At 45.6% G+C, this 24,081-nt stretch overlaps 1 protein-coding gene across 3 annotated transcripts in view; it reads left to right on the forward strand.

The window, feature by feature from the left end:
* Positions 1-23,729, forward strand: part of LOC126539902 (uncharacterized) — a 112,150-nt gene extending 88,421 nt beyond the window's left edge. For 2 of the 3 annotated variants that reach the window (XM_050186716.3, XM_050186717.3), the window contains exons 12-14: positions 5,029-5,203; positions 10,621-10,853; positions 16,942-23,729. In XM_050186716.3, the coding sequence (XP_050042673.1) occupies positions 5,029-5,203; positions 10,621-10,853; positions 16,942-17,189 (656 nt within the window). In that variant the 3' untranslated portion in view covers positions 17,190-23,729. Of the gene's footprint in view, positions 1-5,028; positions 5,204-10,620; positions 10,912-16,941 lie in introns of all 3 variants that reach the window. The other variant, XM_050186719.2, reaches the window with a different exon arrangement.
* Positions 23,730-24,081: the final 352 nt, after the last annotated feature.

Raw genomic sequence — 24,081 nt, forward strand, 5'->3', positions numbered from 1 at the left:
AAGTACACTGACAGCTGACACCTCATTCTGTGCATTTCTGCCGAAAGATTAAGTTGCTCGTACTTGTCTTTGTTGGTTGCATCGAAGTTGTCCCAGGCCACGTCATTGCTCCACCTTGTTTGTCTTGCTGCCGAAATAAAAGATGGCTGATCTACCCGCTGATCATCAGCAATTCACGACGTTAGCGGTGAAAAGAAAGCGCCCGGCTATAGATTTGTAAACAAAGTGTAGTATCACGAAGGGCTATAAAGACGGTAAAAAAGTGTCCGACTTGATGCGGAAGTATGGACTATCACAACCGACAGTGTCGACGATCATCCGCTCGGCAGAGAAGTTGAACAAAATAAAACTGCTCGGTAGACAACGGGTGCAAACATGTTCAGCAAGGTGCCTACAAGGAGGTGGAAAAGGCCCTCTACGAGTGATGGTGCCTCTGCTGTGAACTTGCCCATCCCCAGGCCAATTCTGGCTTGAAAGGCGAAGCAGTTTACCCTACTCAACAACAATGCAGACCTCCAGCCAGGTGACGGCTGGGTACAGCACTTCGAAGAGAGGCACGCCATTGTTTACAAAGCTGTCACTGGCGAGGGAGCTTAGCTTGACGTGGAGGTGAAGCAGAACTGGGTGGAGGAAACACTGCCCCACACCCTCGGCAGCTGCACTGACGCCGACATATATAATGGCGACGAAACAGGACTGTTCTTCCAGATGTTGCCATCCAAGACGCATACACTCAAAGGAGACACCTCTGAGGACGGCAAAAACAGCAAGCTGCACCTCACTATGTTTTTGTTCGCCAGCATGGATGGGAGCGACAAGGGCCCCGCATTTGTCATTGGGAAATGAAAAAATTGACGCTGCTTCTCCAGTGCTGCCAGGATACCGGTTTGCTGCTGTCACAACCATTCACAACCTTCGCTTTATGGGGGAAGTGGGTATTCTGACCTTCATTAAGACCCCTTTACCAAATTTAATGAAACTGCAGAGTCTTGTTCAGTTTTTTATGCTGATTCCAAATATGCAATTATTTTTTAAATATGTGAATTCGTTCTAAAGTTAACTAAATTAATTAGCATTGTTTCTGGGAACAATGAAGCAAAAACTACTCATCAAAATGTTGCTTTAGGCATATAGCTGAATACTAGGAACCATAAGCTTCACAATAGTAGGAATAGGTTTTTGGTATAACAATTATTAACACTTATACAGAACATTAAAGCTTTCTATTGGGTTCAAAATGGCTATTTAGTGCACAGACAATAAAGAAAGAATTCAAACTGAGATACAAAAATCTGGTCCTACCATTGTGTGCATTATTTATGTAGCTCAGTACTGCACCAAAAATTACAATTCAAGGTGCCCCGATTACTGCGAAATCACTCCTGGAAGGATGCAAATATTCAAAAATTCATGTTTTGAGAAAAGAAAAAAAAACGGACAAGCTCATTTTTATTCAAATATAACAAAAAGTATTAATATGTCCACATATCTAAATGGTCAGTAGCCACCAGGGATGTAATCTGTCTGCCTACAGCTACCCAAATAGAGTTTTTTGAAGGCTTGGCACAGGTTTTCTGCAGATGCATGCTTGCGGGCTGATGCTGCTGCTCGCCAGTTATCTTTCTCGGCCATTCTCATGCTGTTTGGCAGCCCCGGGTTCAAATGAAGCTCCTGGAGTATGGCAGATGAAGCTGTCTCATTCCCCGAATTAAATTTCATTACTGCCGCAGCCTCAGCAGCTTCAACAGCAAAAAGCGAGGCATACTGTTCCTTAGGTGCCAATGCCCACATCATGGAATGCGAGCATTCATTATTGTTTTGGGTCATGCTGCGCTGGCACCTTTGAAGCAATTTTTCTTCTGAGAGGCACTCCTACACTGGTAGAAGGGCTTGACAAAAATGGACAGGCAAATTATATTGATTCTTTGGGATTGGCTCATTTTTTGCTCGCGCAGCATTCTGAGGGCACCACGAGTCTGGACCAGATGGGCAAAGACTGTGGTTTGAAACCTTGTCGTTTGACGTGATGTGGTGGTATGTTGCCATCACAGCCTTCTGCATAGCTTCACATCCCCTTTGTTGGATTTTAATGCCCATCCATAATAGGCACTGAGTTTGGTCCCCATCCTTTTTTGGGCGGGATTCACGCAATCTTCCTTCTTGACTGGCACAAAGCCATACACTTTGGCTTGTGTGAGAGCAAGAAATGCACGACTATCACCATCTGAGAGGACTGTGGTGTACCTCACTTTGTGCTGCTGAAGTGACCTCTGGTACAGTATAAGCGCCGCTTTAACCTCCATCCCCCTGCTTTTTTTCTGTATTTTTTTTTTTGTACGTATGGCTTGCCTTCCGATCTTGGTAGTCCGGGTCACCAGGTTTCGAGCCACGCACACACGCAGCACAGAAGTTGCTCAGGACAACGTAGTCGAGCACAAGTCTGGAGAACAGTTCGATGACCATGCTGACTCCGAGGTGGCCGCACGTCATCCACGAGCCATCGTAGGATACCGCTATATTTCCGGAGTTCACAAGTCTCAAGTCATTATACAATGACTTCACTGATAGCGCACATGCGCCCATCAGCTTTTGGGCAGCAGACGACGATACCGTCGCCAGCTTCTGCTTGACATAGCCTTTTCATGTTTTCTTATGAAGGCCACGGCACAAGATATTCATTGCAGCAAAAACGTTGTTCATCGCTGTTTGTCGATTTCCAGTGCTAATCATCGCACGAGCAGGGAGAATGTTCACTATGAAGGGGTTGACTGTTTTGCTGTTTTTCACGCCCGGCGAGCTCCACTCAGAAACAACATTGCTGCAGTTTTCACAAATGGCGAGAAGCTTAACGGCAAGGCCGCATTCTCGTTCCTCTGAGTCAAAAAGTCATGGAGCCACCACAGAGACAGCACTTTAGATGCGAGACCAGAGTGCTTATCGCTCTGCAGTGATAACATAAATGTGTGACTCTGTCTCCGCCGGCCCGTCCGCACCGTCATTGATGCTCGTACACACGTCCAATTTCAGCTTCGTTGCCAAAGTTTCCACCAGTTCTTGAAGGTTTTCCCCTGCGTTCTTCTACCATTGGAGCAATTCCACTGGCTGCACCATCTTTGTGTCGTGCCGAATGCTGCTCCTGAGATCACCAGCGGCCGGCAACGTCGTTAGGCCTAGCTCGCTTTCGCCAGGTCCGTTGCATCCCGCGTCACAGCCGTTGCTTGAAACCGCCGACGGGTGGTCGTCGCTGTGTTTTTCGGCAGGGTTGGAGCACTTTTCGAAGTTGTAGCTCGCTTGCTTTCTTTCCTTGCCAAACTTGTTTCGAGTCACAAACTTCCGACATTCTGACATCACTACACGCTACGATAGCTGCTTTCAAAATGGCGTTGCGGTTCACTTTTCAAGCGCGTCTCCGCGCCGTAGCAGACCACACCAGCCACCTAAGCCAATCGCAGGACTTTATTTAGTCACATGCACTGAATGGGTGAATGGGGTCGCATACTGGGACTTTTTTTTCAGTGCGGTATTTCTAAATAACGACTATGGGGACGAAAGAAAATGTGGCGGGAAATTGAAGAAGAGAAGTAGTTCTTTCGAATGGGACCAAGATGGTTGCGACAGCATACGTTGTTCAGCAGCGGCGTGGCATGAAAAAAGCCCCCCTTTTTATGCTTCTTTCTGTCAAAGTATAGCTTGTGGTGGTTACATAAATTGATATTGCGGCTAAAGTATTGATCCATGACGTGGGAAACTTGGTCAGAACATGCAGCAGTGTTTGTATATTATGAAAATACCACTTTTAAGAAACCCATTTTGTAGCAATTTATTGGTCTCTAAGACCCGTGTCCCCCCCTTAATATAAAATTTCTTTAAAGCGAAGTTTTCTTTGCAGCCTCCAATGGGTTTTGATGCTGTACGTACCATGTTTACTCGAATCTAACGCGCACTTTTTTCCGATAAAACGGGTCCAAAAATTGCATGCGCGTTAGAATCGAGTATTACTCTAAATCTGTGTTACCATATCGCCATCTGCATTTCAACATGGCCGCCTCATACATGCTTCGAGCCTAGCTGCCGTAGCTTTCTCCACGTGCTGTAGTACGTGTGCTTAGGCCATGGTTCCTTTGGCTGCACCGTCCGTCTTCCCATTTTCTGTGTTTGTTCTATCAGCGTGGAAGTGGCGACTGCAAAGACATGCCGAGTTCATCATGATGCTGCAATTAAAAGGAAAGCAATCACGTGTGCAGAGACATACGAAAATCGTGCCGCACCACGGGGGTTTGGAGTTCCCGAAACTTGCATGCGGGACTGGCACAAACAGGAGAGGCGTTCTACGCCGGCAGCTGCTACGAACAGCGCGGCCACGTGGTCCCTATCTTGAAAGCGATCTGCGACGGAGACAAGACTCTACGCATTTAGGCGCGCACTCTCTCCAATCTCTCTTGCTTTGATGCAAAGTAAAACAAAAAACACGCAGACATTTCATTTGTGTGTTTTATTATTTCTCTAAACTTCAATTCGTCAATTCAAGCAACAGATCGCACAGATAACAGATGTTGTCTTGAATAATTCTCGAAGTCACGTGCCACCGCAAGTGACGTCACGCTGCGGACACGATTACGTAGGCGCAGGAGCCCGACTACGTCAACGTCCCTCTCCGGGCGGATTTGCCGTGAGTGGAGAGGCAAACGGCGTTCAGATAGAAATTTCAGGACTTTCCGCAGCATGTAGCGATGTAATTCTTTGCAAATACGATTGTTGGCGCGCATTGTTTGCTCTGCGCTTGTCAGCTCAAAATGGCCAGACCTGGTGAGGGGCCCTTTAATGAGCAATGAATTGCTCACTAGGTAAGCTTATAGAATTTTGGCCACTTCTGCGCAGGACATATGCATGTGGCACCGCTTCACCTTGTTGTGTGGTGTCGTTTATTGGAGCTAACCGTGCTGCTGTGGCTGCTTTAAGATGAAGTGAAAGTTCCCTTGCGGCAGGTGAGTGTGTTTTAAAGAGTGCATCCGGAACATGCGACTGCAGCAACCATCAGCCACACGTCAGCCAACATGGTGGACGGCATCGACCTGGAGGAGATCAAACACTTTGCCAAGGCGTTCAAGCTGCGACGACTCAGCCTGGGCCTCACCCAGACGCAGGTTGGCCTGGCCCTGACATCCTCGGAGGGGCCCTCCTACAGCCAGAGTGCCATCTGTAGGTGGGTGAGAGTGTGACTGAACATGCACCATCTCCATTTACATCACAGCAGCTGTGGTGATAGCATGGGCTTATCCCATCAAAAGTTTACTGAGCAGGTGAAAAATCGAGAGAAAAAGACGTAATGCATATCCCGTGCACTCTTGGGATCAATGCTATGCAGAGCATTTAGGAGCTAGCTGGCTATCCAGCATATTTTATGATTCTGCAAAGTCTTATCAGAGAAACTAATGTGCTTTTTAAGGCAAACAAAATTGTGTGTGTTGCGGACCTGAGTGTGATGACAGCTGCATGATGGCGACAGCATGATGACTGACTTTCTTTTGTTTACCATAGCGAAGATAAGTTGCAATGTGTTCTGATGTGACCCGAGCCAATCCTAAAGATAATACAATATTGCACAGTGTCTAGGTAGCATCATCTATTATCAGGAAAGGACCGGGTTATGTGGGCCAATCCTGAAGGCTGTGCAATCCAACATAGTGTCGCAATTCTGTGGCCAAATGGAAGCTGATCCGCACATACGTTCTTGCTCGTGCTTGTGCTCTGCAGTGTGTCGCACTCTCCAATCAACTCAAAGAGCTAGTCACCATTTGCAACGGAGAAATATGCTTGCGAGTTTGACCTAATTGGTAGAGCATCAGTCTGTTATGCCGAATCCCCAGGTTTGATCCCGCTATGGGCACTTCTTTATTTTTTTTATTGACGAGGTCCAAAACGATGCAAGACAAAAACCTATATATCTTCCTGTCTTCAATGAATCAAAGAACTCTTTGCATTAAAAAAAAAAGAAAGAAAGAAAGTTTCAGCATGTGATAGTCAACTTGTGTTTTCCTATTTTTAATATTTACTCCTCTTTGTGGCTTTTTGCAGAACTGATTTGCTATAACCTTCCATCATACCAGAATGGTCTGTTGCAAGCTATAGTGCTCAGGAACCAGCTACTGAATTGCACTTTGCATTCAGAATCACAGAAAATAACCAAAGTGAAAACAATCATAGCATGAGAATAAGTCAAGATATTGCCAAAGATTCCTGTGCTCCCGTGCAATGCCATAAAAACATTTCCTGAAGTCGTGTCACGTATGATCCTCATACTCACTGGCAGGTATGGTTTTCAAAATTGTCGCTGTTAACCCTTTGAGGGTCGAATTATTTTGAAAAAAAACTTTCCCAGGTGGTCAAATTACTTTATTGCGGATCTTGAATGTACAAGATGTATGAAGTTGCAAATAAATAGTCAAAAAAAAATTAGGGACAGTATTTGGGTGTCTCCGCACGGCGCCTTATCGCAGTCGGCGCACCTAAAATGCGTGTATGTTCTTCTCTTGGAGCGACGAGTTGTGTTGGTGCACACATGACATCTTCTCTCCATGCGGCTGCCTTGGGCAGAGGTCTGAGGCACCCTCTCGCGTAAGCGCGTTGCCGCAGAGAGCGAGAATACCTCGCGAGCGGCACTTATAAACATGCTAAGAGCGGCGCCAATCAAGATAGAAATCAACCTCTACCACCTCTGCAAGAGAGTGCCGACAAAAAAAAAATGACGTTTCGCGCGCCTCCGTTGCGATCACGCGGCAAAACCGAAACCGCAAAAGGGGTGTAGCCGCAGTCTGCGCGACGCGCTGCAGCTAGAATAAGTTCTGTTTATCTCCCCAAGAAGGTAGCCCAAATTTCAAATGCTTCTTGCAAGTCCTAAGAGGTGACAGCACGAAACGTTCCAAAAAGACCCATTCTTCTGCTTCGAACTGCTCCAAAATGTTGGTATGGCTGCTCCTAAACTGCTCCAGAAAAAAATTTTTCCTGCTCCCAAAAATTGCTCCAAATCCTGAACTGGCTGCACCACCACTGCGCCATCTTTCTTTTTTCACCCTCGTACACTTCACTCGCACCGAAAGCACACAGTGCACGGGGTGCAATAGGATCTTATCGCACTTGGACTTTATGCGGAACATGATCCGGCTTCACTTTGGTGGTCGCTCTTGTCATGTGGCACGTGATTTGAGTAGTGCGTTTGCAAGCAGCCACTTGTAATTTAATCTTTTGACCATCTGCATCCATGGAAGTTTCAGTTTATTCTCATAGCATTCCCTTGTGGTGGCAGTGAAATTTAGTTATGTGTTGAAATCACATACAAACGCAATTTGTTATATTGAGGTTGTAAATACATGGTGTTCTGTGGACAAGAGGCTATGAAAAGTAAAATACTTTGTTATATCGAGGTTTAACTGTTTCACAATACATTCCAATATAATCACTCGTGATTGCTTGCATTTGAGAATGCACAACTGCATTTGTGTCACTTAGACATTGTGATTAGACAAAGCTCTTAGCTACAGAACCCGTGAGAACATTAAAAAATTTTTGGATAAAGTGGCTTTCTCATTTGATAGCTGCACGCGGGCTTCTAGCAGAGCTTCAAGTCATTTTATTTGTATGGCACTTTGAACATTTTTATGAAGTTGCTTTGAGCAGGTCCTATCTTTCTTGGCACCCCATAATTTAATTTTAGGTCCTATGCTGTTGGGCAGACTCTCGATTCTCGAACCAAGTCCTGGTGGTGCCTTTCAAGAAGAAATACACATGTTACAGCTTGTCTTCAAAGCTCCAGTTGTTGCTGTCAGGTTTCAGTGTCGTATAAAGCTCTGCAGAAGGTCGGCTGGTGGCTTTCTGTTTCTGGGTTGTTGTAGCGCAGTTGTTCAAAGTGATAGTAAGCTTTCATTGCCATCCATGTCCATGCTGTGATCTTCGTGGTCTTCTTGGGTACTCTGGCAGCAATCCTTATAGCCTGTGGCTAGCTTGCTGGTCCAGGACGGTGTTGTCTCCATGGCTTGGGTTTTCAGGAGGTGTCCGGTATGCAGCGACGATCCACAACAACGTTAGAAAATTTTTGGATACGGTAGTCGGGTCAGCAGATTGATAAGTGACATTCTGATCAAAATCTGTCACTGTACAAGAACGTTTTATGTGTGATATTGATGATATGTTCCTGAACATTTTAAAACTTTTTTAAAAACTAAAATAGAAACAATAATTAAGACTTATGGTGATTAATAATCTGTGATTAATAATCTCGTTTAGGATAATTAATTAGTATTGCACAGGCAGCAGGGCTTTTTTGTCCCTGTCACTTAAAGACACCTTGTTATCAACGTTGAAATCTTCTGAATCAGAGTTCATAAGAGTTCATAAGAACAGGTTGAGAAATTGTGGCCAAATTAAAGATATGAAAGATGACCTGTGAGCACAGAAGCCCGATGTCGTGGGCTTGCACACTCACCTTGTTTGTGTGCAGTGTGTGCTCTGATCACACCTGCAAAAGAGCGCTGATTGTTATATTTAAGGGGCCTCCCACTAGGCCACATAGAAAAGTTCGGTTATATGCTGGAAGTTGCTGCGTGCCCTCTAGGGAATGTTCTACCGCAAGAATTTTTCAAATTGGTTCATTAATAGCCGAGGTAGAAATATTTCAGTGCTGCGAACCTATGATTTCAGGAGACGAGCGTCACCGCCAACTTAACACTCTCTCTACTTGCCTCGTCTAGCCTCTGCAAGTGAAATTCTTTCCCTGCATTCTTCCATACCGGAGCTCAAGGATCGCATGACGCATACATCACAGGGGCCGCCTTCCTTTTTTTTCTGCTCAATTTTTTGCTGTGCCGTGCACTTCTGCTGACAGTGTCGCACGCTAGTTATTGCGTTTGTCTCATTTCACGCAGCGCACGATTTTGTGCTCTTTGCACGAGAACACCTGACTAGTGGTATAAGTCATTGCTACACAAACACTGAGGCAGACGTAAGCGGATCACAGAGCATGATCACGCACTTAAATGCGGTATAAAATGACAGTTTCATTGTCTGCACGCGACTGAAGGACGTGGGAACGAGCAGACGAAACGGAAGTACATCTATCTTACTATGTTACGATGTAAAACAAAAACATGCAGACATTACGTTTCTGTGTTTTATTATTTCTCTAAACTTTAGTTCATCTATCGATGCAACAGATTACACAAATAACAGATGTTGCCTTGAATAATTCTCGAAGTCATGTGTTACTATGAGCGATGTCGCAGCACATGTACGCAGGCGCACTCAGGCATGTACCTCACCTCTCGAGCTGGGAGTGCAATTCCTACGGGGAGAAGGGCAAAGGGCGTTCAGTTTGAAATTCTAGCTCTCTCCATGGCGCGTAGCCATGCAATACTTAGAAGACACGATCGTTAGCACGTATTGTATGCACTGCGCTTGTCAGCTCAAAATGGCCAGACCAGGTGAGGGGCCCTTTAAGGTCGCGATGAGTACGCTGTAAACACCTACATTGGTGTGGGTGGCACTGGCAGTATCCGAGATGAGAGGAGAAAAACGAACGCCCGGTGCAAAACGCAGCTCACCACCCTTTCTTAAGGCCACAGGAAAGTGGCAGCAAGCAAGTGAGCAAGTGGGCAAGTTGATAGACAGGGAGAAATGTGAAAGAATATAAGGGGGAGGGGGGGAAGCACGGCTCAGCACAGCACTGTCTTTTGCTGCCTCATGAAAATTTTCTGGAAGCGACACTGCCCCCTTGCATAGGCAAACCGCACGTAGCAAACTGGAAGGCACTGAAAGAAAGCATAATCTCAATATAATTAATTCCTAGCACAACAGTTCACCGATGGGACAGTGGCACAAGCAGGCTGGCTCTGTCCGTCATGCAACCAACACATCTCCTAATACGTGCCTATTTGCTCCTGATGCTGCAGAGAAATAGTGCTTGAGGACTTAGTTTCGTTTCTAAAAGCCCGAGTAGCCCGAGCAGCTCTTTTGGTGCAGGGTGGGTGCAGATGTATATTTTGCTCAAATGTAACAGGATGTGGCAGGGTTCACCTCTCAGTGCAGTTTGCTGCAGTTGGTGCAGCATTAACATCACTGTATGAAGTTCCTGAATTTCGGCATTGTTCAAAAAGCACATGAGCTCTTTGCGGCAGTCCATCATAAGATGCAAGTAGCACCGACAGATGATAAGAGCTGCCATACAGTTTTAGTTCAACCAAATTCTGTGTAAATGATACTGTGAGCGTACGGATGTTTCACACTCTTGAATTCGGAAAAGGAGAGAGCGTGCTGAAAGTGTGACACGGCTTTACTCGGGCACGGCCAGGGGTCAGTCAAGTACTGTGTACTGTGGTATGGCACCATAACGTTTCATCTGTATGCTGAGCCACATCTGACCGACCAAGCGCTCATTGTTTTTTCCATTCGTTGTCAAGAAGCTTTACATGTGGGGGCTGAAACATCAAATTTTTTAAGAACTTGTCTTTGGTCAGTGTCTGCCCTTTTTCATCCTGATAATACATTATTTCCAACCGATGTGAAGCTTGAGAAAACCAATGGCTGCCTGCGGCAACAGGTGATCATGTGTTCTGCGGTGCCTCCTTGCAGGTTTGAGAAGCTGGACATCACGCCGAAAAGTGCACAGAAGATCAAGCCCGTGCTGGAGCGATGGATGCGCGAGGCTGAGGAACGCCTGCAGTCTGGTGGCAGCCATGCCTTGGCTGACCTTGTGGGCGGGGGTGGGGTTGAGCCGGCTAAGAAGCGCAAGCAGCGGACCTCCTTCACTCCACAAGCCCTCGAGGTGCTAAACCGCTTCTTCGAGAAGAGCACGCATCCCACCGGTGAGCATCACGCACTCCACCCTCCCTGCCATGGCCCCGCAACATTTTTTTGAACACGGTAAATAAACTTGTGTAGCCACAAGGCAATAGTGCCATCGATATCTTGGCCAAATATCATTCTTGTAAATACAGCTGAGAGCTCACAGTTGCAATGTAAGGGTCTCCTGCTCTTACACTTTTCAGAGCGCTAACCACTTTTTCCACTTCCTCTGTGCAGGAGTAAGCATGGTAGTTAGTGGACAGATTTCTTTATGCATTTCATCTAAGCAGATCATCTAGTAGAAGCGCAAGGGCAGAAATCTCATTACTGACAGGGCAGTGGTGCGATCTGGTGGCGGGGAGCAATATACCATTACTGCCACTTTCAAGAGGGGTGGTTTAACCAATAATATTGATGTCATGCTCATTCAACAGTTTGGTGCAATAACAAGAAGAGCACAGTGGGGGTGATGCATACATCACAGGAGCAAATGGGTGCTGTACTAAGCTTCGAGTGAGCGGCAGAAATAAAGGGAAATGCCCATAACTGCTATGGCTTAATATAAGCCACATTTGAAAAACATTTTGTTGGAGCAGATTCCCGAGGAGATGCCCATGAGCCGAACAAAAATGCAAGGACAGCTTTCGCCTAATGAAAACTGCATTTATTGAATATGAAGATGCCGAGCTCAATCTTGCGCACAAAAGCGAGGTAAGTGGGGAGGAAGTGCGCCGTCTTCCGTCGCGCGCAAGGATCTGGGGGAGGGGAGGGAGCATGTTCTACTTCCGGTGACCCGGGCGGCCGTGTATGCCCGACCACCCTGCTCTATCTTGAAAGCCATCTGCAACGGGGACAAAGTCCAGCCGCGTGCTGTGTTTTCGCTGCTTAGTTTGCATTGACGCGAGATGCAGCACGAAGGTTGATTTGCTCTCTGCTGCTGCCGCGCTTCCTCGTTCCAGCATTTTGACAGCGAGTTTCCGCGGTAATCGAGTGAAATGTGTTGTGGGTTCTCACCTGTGCTCTTGGGACAAAGGAATGATAACACAGTAGTGTAAACAATCACAAGGGCATTTATTGCACCTTTCATAGATCAATGCCTGCTAGCCGAGTTGCTATCCACAAAACATGCCGATGGGCGCGCGACAAGTCGCGGAAGTCCGACTCACCGCGACCGGATAGCGAGCAAATATGTTCGCCCCATGCTGCGCACCAACGCCTGGTCATTCGCGCATATGGTCACGCAAACGATGGCACGTTCGAACGAGGCCTCACGAGACGGTCTCGCAGAAGCAAGGATCGGCGCACGCGCGGACCGTCAGCGCCACTGGCCGACCCGGAGCCCAAGAGGAAGAGCCTTCTCCTTTCCGCACCCAAGTAACCCCGCTGTTAGGTGGCGTTAGCAGAGCCACACTCACGCCATCTCTCGCTATGCGCTTCAACCACACCGACTGCTGCGGGCATAAAGCCACACGGCAAAGCCACATTACAGGAGACGGGAGCTATGCGGGAAAACAACATAGCAGGGGACGTGTGAGAGTCACGCATCCCCACAGTGTTCATGTTTGCTTGCGCGCGCGTGACACCATGCTTGTTAATTTAGTCAGTACGTCTATGTTTACAAGTTTATACGGTCGATAAAATTACTGTCCTTACTTCGTGTTGCTAGCTGTCCACTAATTTGCTGTCGCAATCAATGCTTCACCTTTCGGGCGAAACTGCCAACTTTCTTTCTCATCAATGCCAAAGTCTCATCCGGCTTGAATGTTTGGCGATGCCTCTGCAACTAGCAGAACTTTTCGTTTGAAAGTGGCACTATAGTGGCATTGCTTGTTTGGTGCCATTACTATAATGCCTCGCCTCACACTGATACGATACAGGTCAAAATGGTCACGTCCCTTGTGTACTTCAGTTGGCTACTGGCATGGCTAGTAGCAGCTGCAATACTAACTTTTCTAGATGGCGCTAGCTATGCACCATATTTATCAATTTCAATTAAAAACTGGCACGTTTTTTAACATCTTCGAATCTAAGGCAACCCTAGAGTCTGGTATATGATTATACGAAAGAACTATCGGCCTAGATTTGAATAAATATGGTATTATATACAGCTCTGAAATATATCACTACAGTAAAAGCTTGCTAATTCGAATTTGACGGGAATGCTCACTGAATTCGAATTAAACAAAATTTTAACTAATGAAAGTTGTAAACAGAAGGCTATATTTAATGATAAACGAAGTGGAAGCGCCTCTGGAACCATCACCTTTTATTTACGAAAGAAATTCGTGATCATTTTCTGCTTTCCTTCTCTAAAAGTGATTGCTGTGAGCTTATCTTCATGTGCTCAAATGTGTCAGAAAGCATCTTACTCATCCTCTTCAGAACTGAAGAACAGCCATGTGTGATTCTGTCCTTTCATCACCTATGATAACAAAGGCGACACCAGTGCTTCTTTTTCCTCATCTGCATCAGCATTGTCATCTTCCACAGCGTGATCATCATTGACTGCCTGGGTGATGATGTAGCCGTCTTTGATGACACCACGGACAATGGCACAGCTGTCTCAGATCTGTTGGCAACAATGCACAAGCATGTGGTTGGGCGTACCATCCACTGGCTCACTGACATCAGCGAGATAACATGCAACATGCTGCGCACTTAATGAAACACACCCTGAGCAGTGGTATGCATGGTGAATAATCTCGCTGATAATGCCAGTGTGACAGTGCAAGGTACAGATGGCATCTCTGGCCCTGCACTCGTACATTGTTGTTGACAGATCTGAGGTCGGTACGTGAACAGGAACACAATCGTTCTACTCAGGTCCACTAGCCCTCGGTATTTGCCACGCGATGAAGACATGGCGGTATGCATGCAGAGAAGGTCTGGTCGCCGCGGTAGAAATGACCCACAACACACACAACGTGGCACTGGCACAACAAAGATGATAAAAAAATGCCGTTGCTTATCTCCCTTGCTCTACCTTTGCGACTAGCAAGTTGCCCGCCAGGCCGCATCTGACACCAGTTGCATGCTTTACTGTCGATGACGATGCAACTGATCATTAGCAAAAATAAATGTAAGAACATGGCAGCCATGACGTGATTCCAGCTCCTTTAGTGTTTTCCAGTGCATGCAGTCCACAAAAGCACCGCCTTTGCAATCCGAGGGAGCTGACGCTGGGTTGTGTATCAGCGGTGATCGTGATAAGCCCATCGCCCCATCTGTCACCTAACTGTGAAAGTGACCACCAGCGGGAGCCAGTTGCCGGCCACAGTGGCACGCAGTTCAAGCTATCCATGGTGGACCTGATTTGCATGTGAATTAACAGGTTTCTTAAAAAAATACAGGGACTTCCATGGAACTTGGCTGGGCAGTGCCAGTTAGTTGAAATTATCTGAAATTCCAAATTGATAACGTGTGAATTAACGAGGTTTAACTGTATTTTACTGAACCGCATCATCATCATCAGTCTGGCTACGCCCACTGCAGGGCAAAGGCCTCTCCCATACTTCTCCAACTACCTCAGTCCTGTGCTAATTGTGGCCATGTTGTTCCTGCAAGCTTCCTAATCTCATCCGCCTACCTAACTTTCTGCCGCCCCGTGCTACGCTTCCCTTCTCTTGGAATCCAGTCTGTGACCCTTAATGACCATCGGTAACCTTCCCTCCTCATAACATGTTCTGCCCATGCCCATTTCTTTTTCTTGATTTTAACTAAGATGTCATTAACTCGCGTTTGTTTCCTCACCCAATCTGCTCTTTTCTTATCCCTTAACGTTACACCTATCATTTTTCTTTCCATAGCTCGTTGCGTCGTCCTCAATTTAAGTAGAACCCTTTTCGTAAGCCTCCAGGTTTCTGCCCCGTACGTGAGTACTGGTAAGACACAGCTGTTATAAACTTTTCTCTTGAGGGATAATGGCAACCTGCTGTTCATGATCTGAGAATGCCTGCCAAACGCACCCCAGCCCATTCTTATTTTTCTGATTATTTCAGTCTCATGATCCAGATTCGCAGTCACTACCTGTCCTAAGTAGATGTATTCCCTTACCACTTCCAGTGCCTCACTACCTATTGTAAACTGCTGTTCCCTTCCGAGACTGTTACACATTACTTTAGTTTTCTGCAGATTAATTTTCAGACCCACCCTTCGGCTTTGCCTCTCCAGGTCAGTGAACATGCATTGCAATTGGTTCCCCGAGTTACTAAACAAGGCAATAACATCAGTGAATCGCAAGTTACTAAGGTATTCTCCATTAACTCTTATCCCCAATTCTTCCCAATCCAAGTCTCTGAATACCTCCTGTAAAAATGCTGTGAATAGCATTGGAGAGATTGTATCTCCCTGCCTGATGGCTTTTTTTATTGGGATTTTGTCGCTGTCATTAGGGAGGAGTAGAGTGGCTGTGGAGTTAGCGGTAAAGGGGGCAATACACTCCGAAGTAACGCGCGCGCGCGCTCGTCATGGTGGCGTTATGTTGGCGAAAACTATGACCCTTTACAGTCCAGCGGCATCTGCCGCTGACGCGTTCGACGGCATTCAGCGCATTCGGACATCGTCCGGCGTCGAATGCAACCGACTCCATTTCGCGCCATAATAGGCACTGAAATGATGTTGATGTGGCTTCACGCGCAAACGCGCAGGGCGCTTGGAGGCAGTTCTGATCTCTGAGGCTTGTTGTTCTGCCGGGCCGCTCGATGGAGACGACACACCGCCGTGTTTGCGCGACGAAAAGTGGAAACGCTACGTTTTAACCGATGCGTACGCAATAAGCTGTTACAGTTTATGCGGATACAAAACACATTATATTCAATGGCCGCTGAGTCGGGGATTTGACTTTACTACTTTTAAAACGAAACTACTGGTCAAGCGGGTACGGTTTAATGAGGTTTTACTGTAGTTTCAATTTTCTTCCAAGCTCGTTTTATAAATTTAAATATGGAGGTTGCTGCACTCAAGCTGAAATGATGCTGCAGTGCAAGCCGTGCTAACCAAAATTATTCGTGCTAACAACACAGCCTTCTGCTTGAATTTACGTTCACAGAACAAGACGTCAGCACGTATATATACTCGCTCTACATGCAAAAGAAAATTCAACAACAGCAAAGTACCCAGGTTGACAGAGAACCTTGTTTGAAGTGTAAGGAGGCTGGCACCAGACTACACCGGGTTACAGAATATGTAGCAATATCAAAATAGTTCACGACACCAATCAAAGTATGTGCAGTAAGCTTTTCTTGCATGCTGTGATGTACCGACGTAGCATCACCACATCTGCGCGCTTGCAAGTCATTTGCAGCGAGGCACGCAAACGCATCCAATATTTTGTCTTTCCTCTATGCCTAAACTCCCCCAAACATGTGACCACTGGGACTCTACATGCAAGTCTGTTGCTCTGCCTATGGACGGTAAATTTGGGTGCATATTCAGCTGTGCAGTGTCACGACCGCCTAGTCATGCTCAGCACTAGGTGTGTGCCTGCTTATGCCAAGATTTGCAGGTCCTGCTTTGTTTGGCAGTGCAGCATACGTTTGTTTTGCCAGTTACAAATAAATATTTAATATAAAGGGGGACGTCCACCCCGTGTCCTTTACTTGACGAGAGGCATTTACCGCATTGCAGTACAACCACAAGTCATACCTCGCATGCTAATGCGAAAGTAATTTGGGCCGACTGAAATCAAAACACACCACTGCATCGGAAGTTTCACATATTGGTCATTGTGGTATTGCAGCAGTGGTTTCTCAAGTCTCAGAGTTTTTCTTTCCTCCATATCATTGCGCATATTTTCCCTGCATTTGAAAATGTTTTCCTATGCAAGCCCTAGAACCCCTAATGCTAGGGAACGTTCCCTAGGGTCGGCAGCTGCCCGCGGCGCATGCAACATGTGGCACTGCTTGTGTTCCTCTACCTTGAATAAATCGAATATTTGAAAAATCAAATAGTCGATATTCAATTTGTGAATCAAATTATTTGAATATTTACTATTTGATTTGATTCAGTGATATTCGATATTGACACAGTCCTATTTGACATTGTTCCACTGCTGTTTCGGGATGAAGCAGGCGGTTGAGTAAGCCTTTTTCGCCCACCTGTGCAATGCAGGAGCCGAGATGACTGAGCTGGCTGAGCAGCTCAACTACGACCGTGAAGTGGTTCGTGTCTGGTTCTGCAATAAGCGCCAGGCATTCAAAAACACCGTCAAGAGGCTCAAGGTGGCCACAGGCATGGACAGCCTGCTGCCACCTCTGTCATCCGATGCCACCACAGATTCTGTTGGCAGTGCCCCACCCGGCAGCATGGCAGAGACTTCAACTAGCGTCGTGGACTGTTCTGAAGGGAACCCATCATGAGCCTGACAAGTCAGCTGTGTCATCCTCAGACATTTGCCGTCTTCAGTGTTGCCACCACCTGTGAACTGTTCAAACAAGCATTACTTGATGTGCAACGTGTGAACAGCTGCGCTCTAGCTTGCCATGGCAAGCAGCCGTTTGAGTGCGTCGACAAGTGTGGGAGGATAATCCACCGCCAGCGGTGTTGTACGGCAGCCACAGTCAAGTACCTGCTTGCAAGGATGGCTTGTCATCACTGCCATTGTCGTAGTGGAACAAGCGCAACTGTGCATGCTTAAAACCAGGTTATGTGCGGATCCAGGAAACCAGGTGCCGCCCGAGTGATGAACAGAACAAGAGCCAGTTTGACCAGGCTACACGACTCGAACAAAGACACGGCGATCACCTCAAAGGAGCAAGCTGAGTTCTGTCATGCTTGTGCAGACGAATTATGCATCTGCTGGCAGACTTTGAAACATTCAGCAGTGCCGGTACCTCATCTCTTGAGTGCCTCGGATACTCATTTTTACACCTGTTAAGGGCAGTTGTACTGTGCCTGTCACTACTGTACATTCATGCATGTCACATTCACACTTTTACCTGAGAGTCTTTATCTGTCCTCACGAAGTCATTGTCATGTGACAAAAAAAATATATATATATATGATCAGTTTCATGTTTGCCAGCTGTGGGAGGGACCCTAAAGGGTCACAGAGCACAGCTGTTTGCTGTCTCATATGTCTATATTTTTCTGTATGTGTGTGTGTATGTCATACTTCCTTGTTTTTGCATTGCATTACAAAATGGTGTGAAACACTGGTGAATTTTTTTTAGCACAAACTGAACTTCTTGTTCTGGTTGCACTCAGGAAAGTGTGTTACTCTTTTGCTGTAGGTAGGAACAGACGTCGAGGATAATTTAGTACAGTCAGTGACCGATTCTCCAGACACTCAATTCTTGAACTATCATGCTCTTTCTATTGCACCATTACATACATTATTGAACAAATTAATGACAGTGATTGAAGTTTTGGATGTTGGCGGTGCCATGCTCAGTGTTTAAGAAATGCTCAATGTTCTAAATACAGTTCAGCCCACTTATAACCTAACCGTGTATAGTGCAGGACTGGACATAATGCGGATCTTTTCCGAGCCCCTCTACCCTCCCATAAAGCTCACTATATATGCATACTGCTTATGCTGCTGTTGCATGAGACGAGATACCGTTTATAATGCGGCTGCCAGAAAATCCTGCAGGCAAGTAAGGCAGAAAGTGCTCTTCTCATTGGGACGCATGAACAGAGGGGAGAGCAACGAGGACAGTGCAGAAGAGAATGACACGCGGAGTGATTGAACAAGGAGCAGAAACAAAACAACAATGTAGCACACTGTACGAGTCACTAGGTAAAAGGCACTCTTCGAACGCATACAGGTTAGCGGGGTGACGGAGAAGCCTTTGGTTGTCGGTGGCATGCGCTCTGCAGAGAGCTTATTTATTTTTATTGCATTTTATTTTTATTTTCAAGCTAGCGTGCACATTGTCACTCTTCAACAAACCAGTTTCTTTATGTGGAAAGCAAATATTTTTCTCTTTTAAATTTTATTTTTGCGCTATTTTATCTGCTTTATGCACAGACTGCCTAGAAAGTCTCGTCCTTGGGCATTAACATTTAGATGCTTGCAAATCTAAAGGGGTGCAAACGTCTTGGTCACATGATTTGATTGTCAGACACGTGCGACTGCTTGGTTGTCATCTTTTGCATCAGTACAGGCTTTGAAAACTTGTTTTCATTACATGCAGTGCAGATGTCTGTGAGTCCTGACACTAACATTATAAGTTGTCTACGTTGCATTACAACCAGGAGCAAAGCTGTTGCCTTAATTGGGAAAGCTATGTTTCGACATTGTGAGATCTGTTTGGTTGCTATGATTAATACTGAACAGACATTTATACTCCCCACCTCAGCATAAACATTCAGCTGACGCATTCTGTGGGCCAGCAAGGCTTCCTACAAAACGTCCTAGTGGAATGAACGTGGGCATGGAGGCAGTCAACATTGGTAAATGTTGGAAATAGAGAAAAAGAAGGTGCGCCGAGCACGAGCAGCGGCCACGGGCGCTGGCTCACTCAGTTTGCCAGATGACAAACGAGTCCGACGTCCGGGTGCAATCTCTGTCATTATTTAGCTACATTTCAAGTGGAAATGTAGCTAATAGCAGCTCTAGTATCAGCACACATCGCAGAAAAGCGAAGTATTCTTCTGGGGAAATGCCAAAACCCTCCAGTTCGTTTTTGCGGAAGGTTGTCTCATCGTAGAGATTACGCAGCTTGTCGATGTTGATTGAATCATGAACAGGTGACATGGCTAGTAAATGGTCCAGATGGTCGTCAACAAGCATGTCGTGACGACCTAACAGGTCAGAAAGCCGCTTGATGGCCTTGGCAAGGCGGATTCCCTCAATTGCCATCTTAGCTGATCCAGTCGGTTATGTCAGCAGATATTTAAATTTGTCAGTCTTGGCTAACGATCATTGCCTTGAATGCTCGCCTGGTACTGGTCCCAGAAGTCTTGCCACTCATGCCACTTCCCGGAAAAGCTCGGGATGTGCAGCTTGGGCAGGGCAACGTGGGATGCCGCCACCATGGGCGAAGCTCTGGGAGAGGCGATAGGGCAGCTGGTTGCGGTGTCGAGGCAAGTTGTGCTGTAGGACTTTCGGTGGAGTTGATGCAGTCTGGAAGGGTTTGTGGATGCAGCTCGGTGGTGCACGCTTGTCTTAATGAAGCCGACCTCTTGCTCATACTTGAAAGCTTTTATCAGCTCTGCCTCCAGGTCTCCATCCGTGAGCGTGTCTTGGATTGTGTGGTCGAACTTGATGAGTTCCGTCTGCTTCGATAAGATGAGTTTAAGGTGCTTGTGCAGCACAAGCGCAGGGAAGGCTTCATCTGCCTGCAGGGCGTCGTTCATAGAAATGGTCTTGGCGATGTCCCTCTGGATGAAGCCGGTCTTGGTGCGGAGTTTATCCACTATCGGAAGTCGAGGGCTAGATGGCAGGTTGGCTTGCAGTACCACTTGAAATGTAGCTAAACAATGACAGGTATCAGGCTCGAACCCGGATGGCTGACTCGTTTGTCATCTGGTGGCAACTGAGCGAGCCAGCGCGCATGGCCGCTGCTTCGGCTTGGTGCACCTTCTTTATTTTCAGCAAGAAATTCAAGCCTAATTCATGACAGCTTCTCACTTAATGCTGCTATTCTAAGACATTGCACTCGAGTGAGGTGAGTGAGCTGGACTCTTTTCAGAGTGAGCACAATAATCATGGTAGTAGTTGTTATGGGCAATCAAGCAGGTCTGGCCATACCGGCTGTGAACCACTGCAAGTTCGTCCTCTGTAACAGCTGCACTCGCTGGGTGGAACGGGGAAAGCTCTAGCGGAAGCTGAAAAGTGAGCTAGTGAAATTTATTCCAGCGGTTTGTTATCCATGTCATGTGCAACATCTACACTTCATGTTACTGCAGTGCCATACAACACACATAAATCTAGAAATCAGGTGAACATGAAATACATGACAAGCGTGAAAATGTTATTGCATGAAGTGCAAGACCGAGCAAAAGTCCACAGCAGCTTTCCACACTGCTGTCATCGCAAGAAGACAAGTGATGCCCTTTATTTTTAAATGCGAAATTGTTTCGAGACTGCCTGACTATCGAAACACTCGCATTTCTGTTTGTGTCTAAAGAATCAGTCAGCGACTGTACATTCATCAAGGTAGCTGCTGGCCACAAGGGCTTCCAGGCCCACAAATGCAGTTCAAAAAAGTGCGGTGCAAACTTCTAAGTGGCACCCAGGCAGTTGTTGCAGAAATATTATTTCTCTCACATTTATTTACATCAGCTGCTACCTCACGGGAGCAAAACGTAATAAGATTCATTTCCCGTCTGATGGAAAGGGCACAATGAATTGTGTTGAAAATTGACTATGTAATGCTTTGTCCATCGATGCTTCAATACCTTTTGCTACGTAAATAAGGGCACCAGCTATACAGGACTCGTATGCGTCGACTGCAATTCATTCTGGACAAAACAGGCAAAGTGATGCACCCAAATGTGCTAGCTGCACGCACCACGAGATGTCAGTTTTCTGAAATTTGAGTGCAAATGAGCCAGCTGTTTAACCAAAAGAGTCGTGTAGACGTGGTGCTCTTATTTGAGTAATATTTAGCAAAAGTCAACTAGCCCAATTGTCCAAACTATTGCTATTTGTGATGTAGTACCAGTCAGCGCAATGCCATTCAATTGCTATAAGTGTGAGTGTGATGGTTTAGTAAGTTGTACAGAGTTTGGGTGTCTGAGCCTCCTTCGTGTTGTCACAGCAACTGTGCCGCTCATTGTGTCAGTGGCTGACGCCAGCAATTAAGCAATTTATGAAGAATATAATGTAAACAGTGTTTGCAGTCAAGTGAGGAAGTGTTACAGAGTAGGAGACCAAAGTCCCCATTCTTGAACAATCATTTCTAGCAATTCATTTACTTTTGCATGGCACAACATCCAATGTGGTGCCTTGCATTTGCTGGCATTTCAGCTGGCATGTGCTGTCTGTTGGTGTGCTTGTGGTGTGCATTTGATTTACTGTGCCCAATTTCACTGCAAGGATTCACGTTTAAGTTGGAAAGCAATGTTGTAATGTTCTAGTGCGATGTGGAAGAACAAATAAGATGGACAGCATGGAGTACCATTTCCAACTCTCGGTTGTAGTAAGCTTTTATAGGCAGATTTGTCAGGGATTGAGATTACTGTATAAAAACGTGGGACACTCAAAATATTGCATATTGCACATATAGGAGATGGAAGTTGTTATTTGTGGTCCAGAAAGATACGTTTCATTTTTGGAAGCGTAACAGATGCAACACTGAGGTACATTTTTCCCTGTCCTGACCCTCTTTCATAGTTCTCAGTCACATCGTATGAAAATAAGTCACGGCAGCATTTAGCAGTGCTAGTCTAAGGTAAATTATATTGGGAGTAGCACTCCATGTCATCTGTCTTTATGTGTATGCTTGTGTCACACAGCACATTGTTTAAACATAGGATTGAGCCTGTCCAATAATGTGTGCAGTGCAGTACACATATAATGACGTTCGCAAAACCCAAATATCATTGGCCTTACACTTTTTGAATCACTTCCAGGATTGTTAGTTTCAGTGAATGGTGATTGTTTCTGACAGGCAATAAAATCACTTTTACAATATTCTCATGTAGAACTTGTACAAGTTATGGTTTATCAATACACAATCGGGCCTTCAACTGTTATGCACTATATTCTTACTCCTTCATTTTGCTTTAAAATCCCTAGGGTCCCTGTATGTTTGGAGGTTGTGCAATTCCCTCTTTCTTGATTGTTTTCTTCTGGAGCATACTCACCACCTGCAATCATTGTCATTGGTTAACACCTGGAAGAAGGTTGCAAATTGTGCCATTCCGCACTCTGAACTTATTTATCGCTCATTTCATTCATGAAACAAAAAAGCATTGAAAGGTGAAGGCGTGGAGGAGGACGGCAGCAGTATGAAAGAATGTCGCTGCTGTTACTATATACAGGGACCTTACACATCCGTGCAGACACATGCCCCTATGCTGCACGTGACCATGCACATCTGCATTCTCCTTACGATATCGGAGAGGCTGGTTTCAGTATTCAACCCACTCTGTCGAGTGGGTGAACTTACCATGTACTGAAGAGGGAAAGATCTCGCATTATGTTCGCAGTGTGGTTTCAGATACAACGTAAGGTGGTTTCCCGAGTTGGTAATTTCACGCGTAAAAAAAAGCTTGTGTTGTATTTGCGTCCATATTTATTGTAAGGATTGTATTAGTCAATGCGGTGGGTATCACAGCATTCGTAGTTTGCAAAAAAGGGCACCTGCTTGGCCTATGTGAAAGAGATCAGAAACAAAATTAAGTTTCTATGTCTACCAGGCAGCTGCATATTACCAACAGGTTAAGTGCCTGTTGCAAAATGTCTTAAATTGTGCCAAGTTCGGCCGCTCAGCGTGTCGCTGGAAGGAAATTTGTTGATTGTGATCATTATAGGCTACAGTGCCATGATTGCACAGGTTGTGTATTGAAGTAGTGTCAAATGATATTAATGCTGTGACTGTGTACTTGAGCACATTGATGTGATCTTATGCCTTATATGTACACAACAGTAACTAATGCTGTGTGCATGTATTCGATTGTTCATGTCACTGGAATCAAGTGTGCTGCAGAGAAGTGCATGTGTGGCTCTGGGTTTCTGTTGCTGGGTGGTTAGGTAGGAAACTAAACGAAACCTTTTTGCCAATACAGATTAATAAAATTCCAGTTCACACTACAGGCTTGCACATAAACCTGAAAATACTAGATTATTAGTGCATCATGGCATGTAAATATAGCTGCTTAGCAAAATTTTCTAAGGTGCCTCTATTGATATGTTTGTAATAAAGTGTTTCAGAATTAATGCCAACAACATGCTGGTATGGAACACATTCCTGTCACAATAAAAAATAATTTCTTGATAAGAAAAAACTGTATTCTGTATAAATGGTAGCAGTTTTAATCACAACCAAGTATAAAACAATGGCGTACTGATCAGTTTGCTGGTGCTGGCTGGAAGCGAATTCACAGCACAGGAACAAGACAAAAACGATAAAGTAAATGAAGGCAAGCACTGTCCTTGTCTTCAGAGAAGAGAAGCGCTGAAAGTAAATCAAGACAAGCATTTACAGATAACTAATGTGAGTGCCCACTTTTTTCTTCAAGCCACATGCACATGCAACAGAAAAGAAAAGTTATCGAACAAAAAGAAATTTGGTAGAACCCATCTTGTGATGAATGTTGACGTTAATGCGATTGACATTGAAGCAATGTAAGGACACAC

The sequence above is a fragment of the Dermacentor andersoni genome, chromosome 2, assembly GCF_023375885.2.
Source record: "Dermacentor andersoni chromosome 2, qqDerAnde1_hic_scaffold, whole genome shotgun sequence".
In the NCBI taxonomy this organism is placed as follows: Eukaryota; Metazoa; Arthropoda; class Arachnida; order Ixodida; family Ixodidae; genus Dermacentor; species Dermacentor andersoni.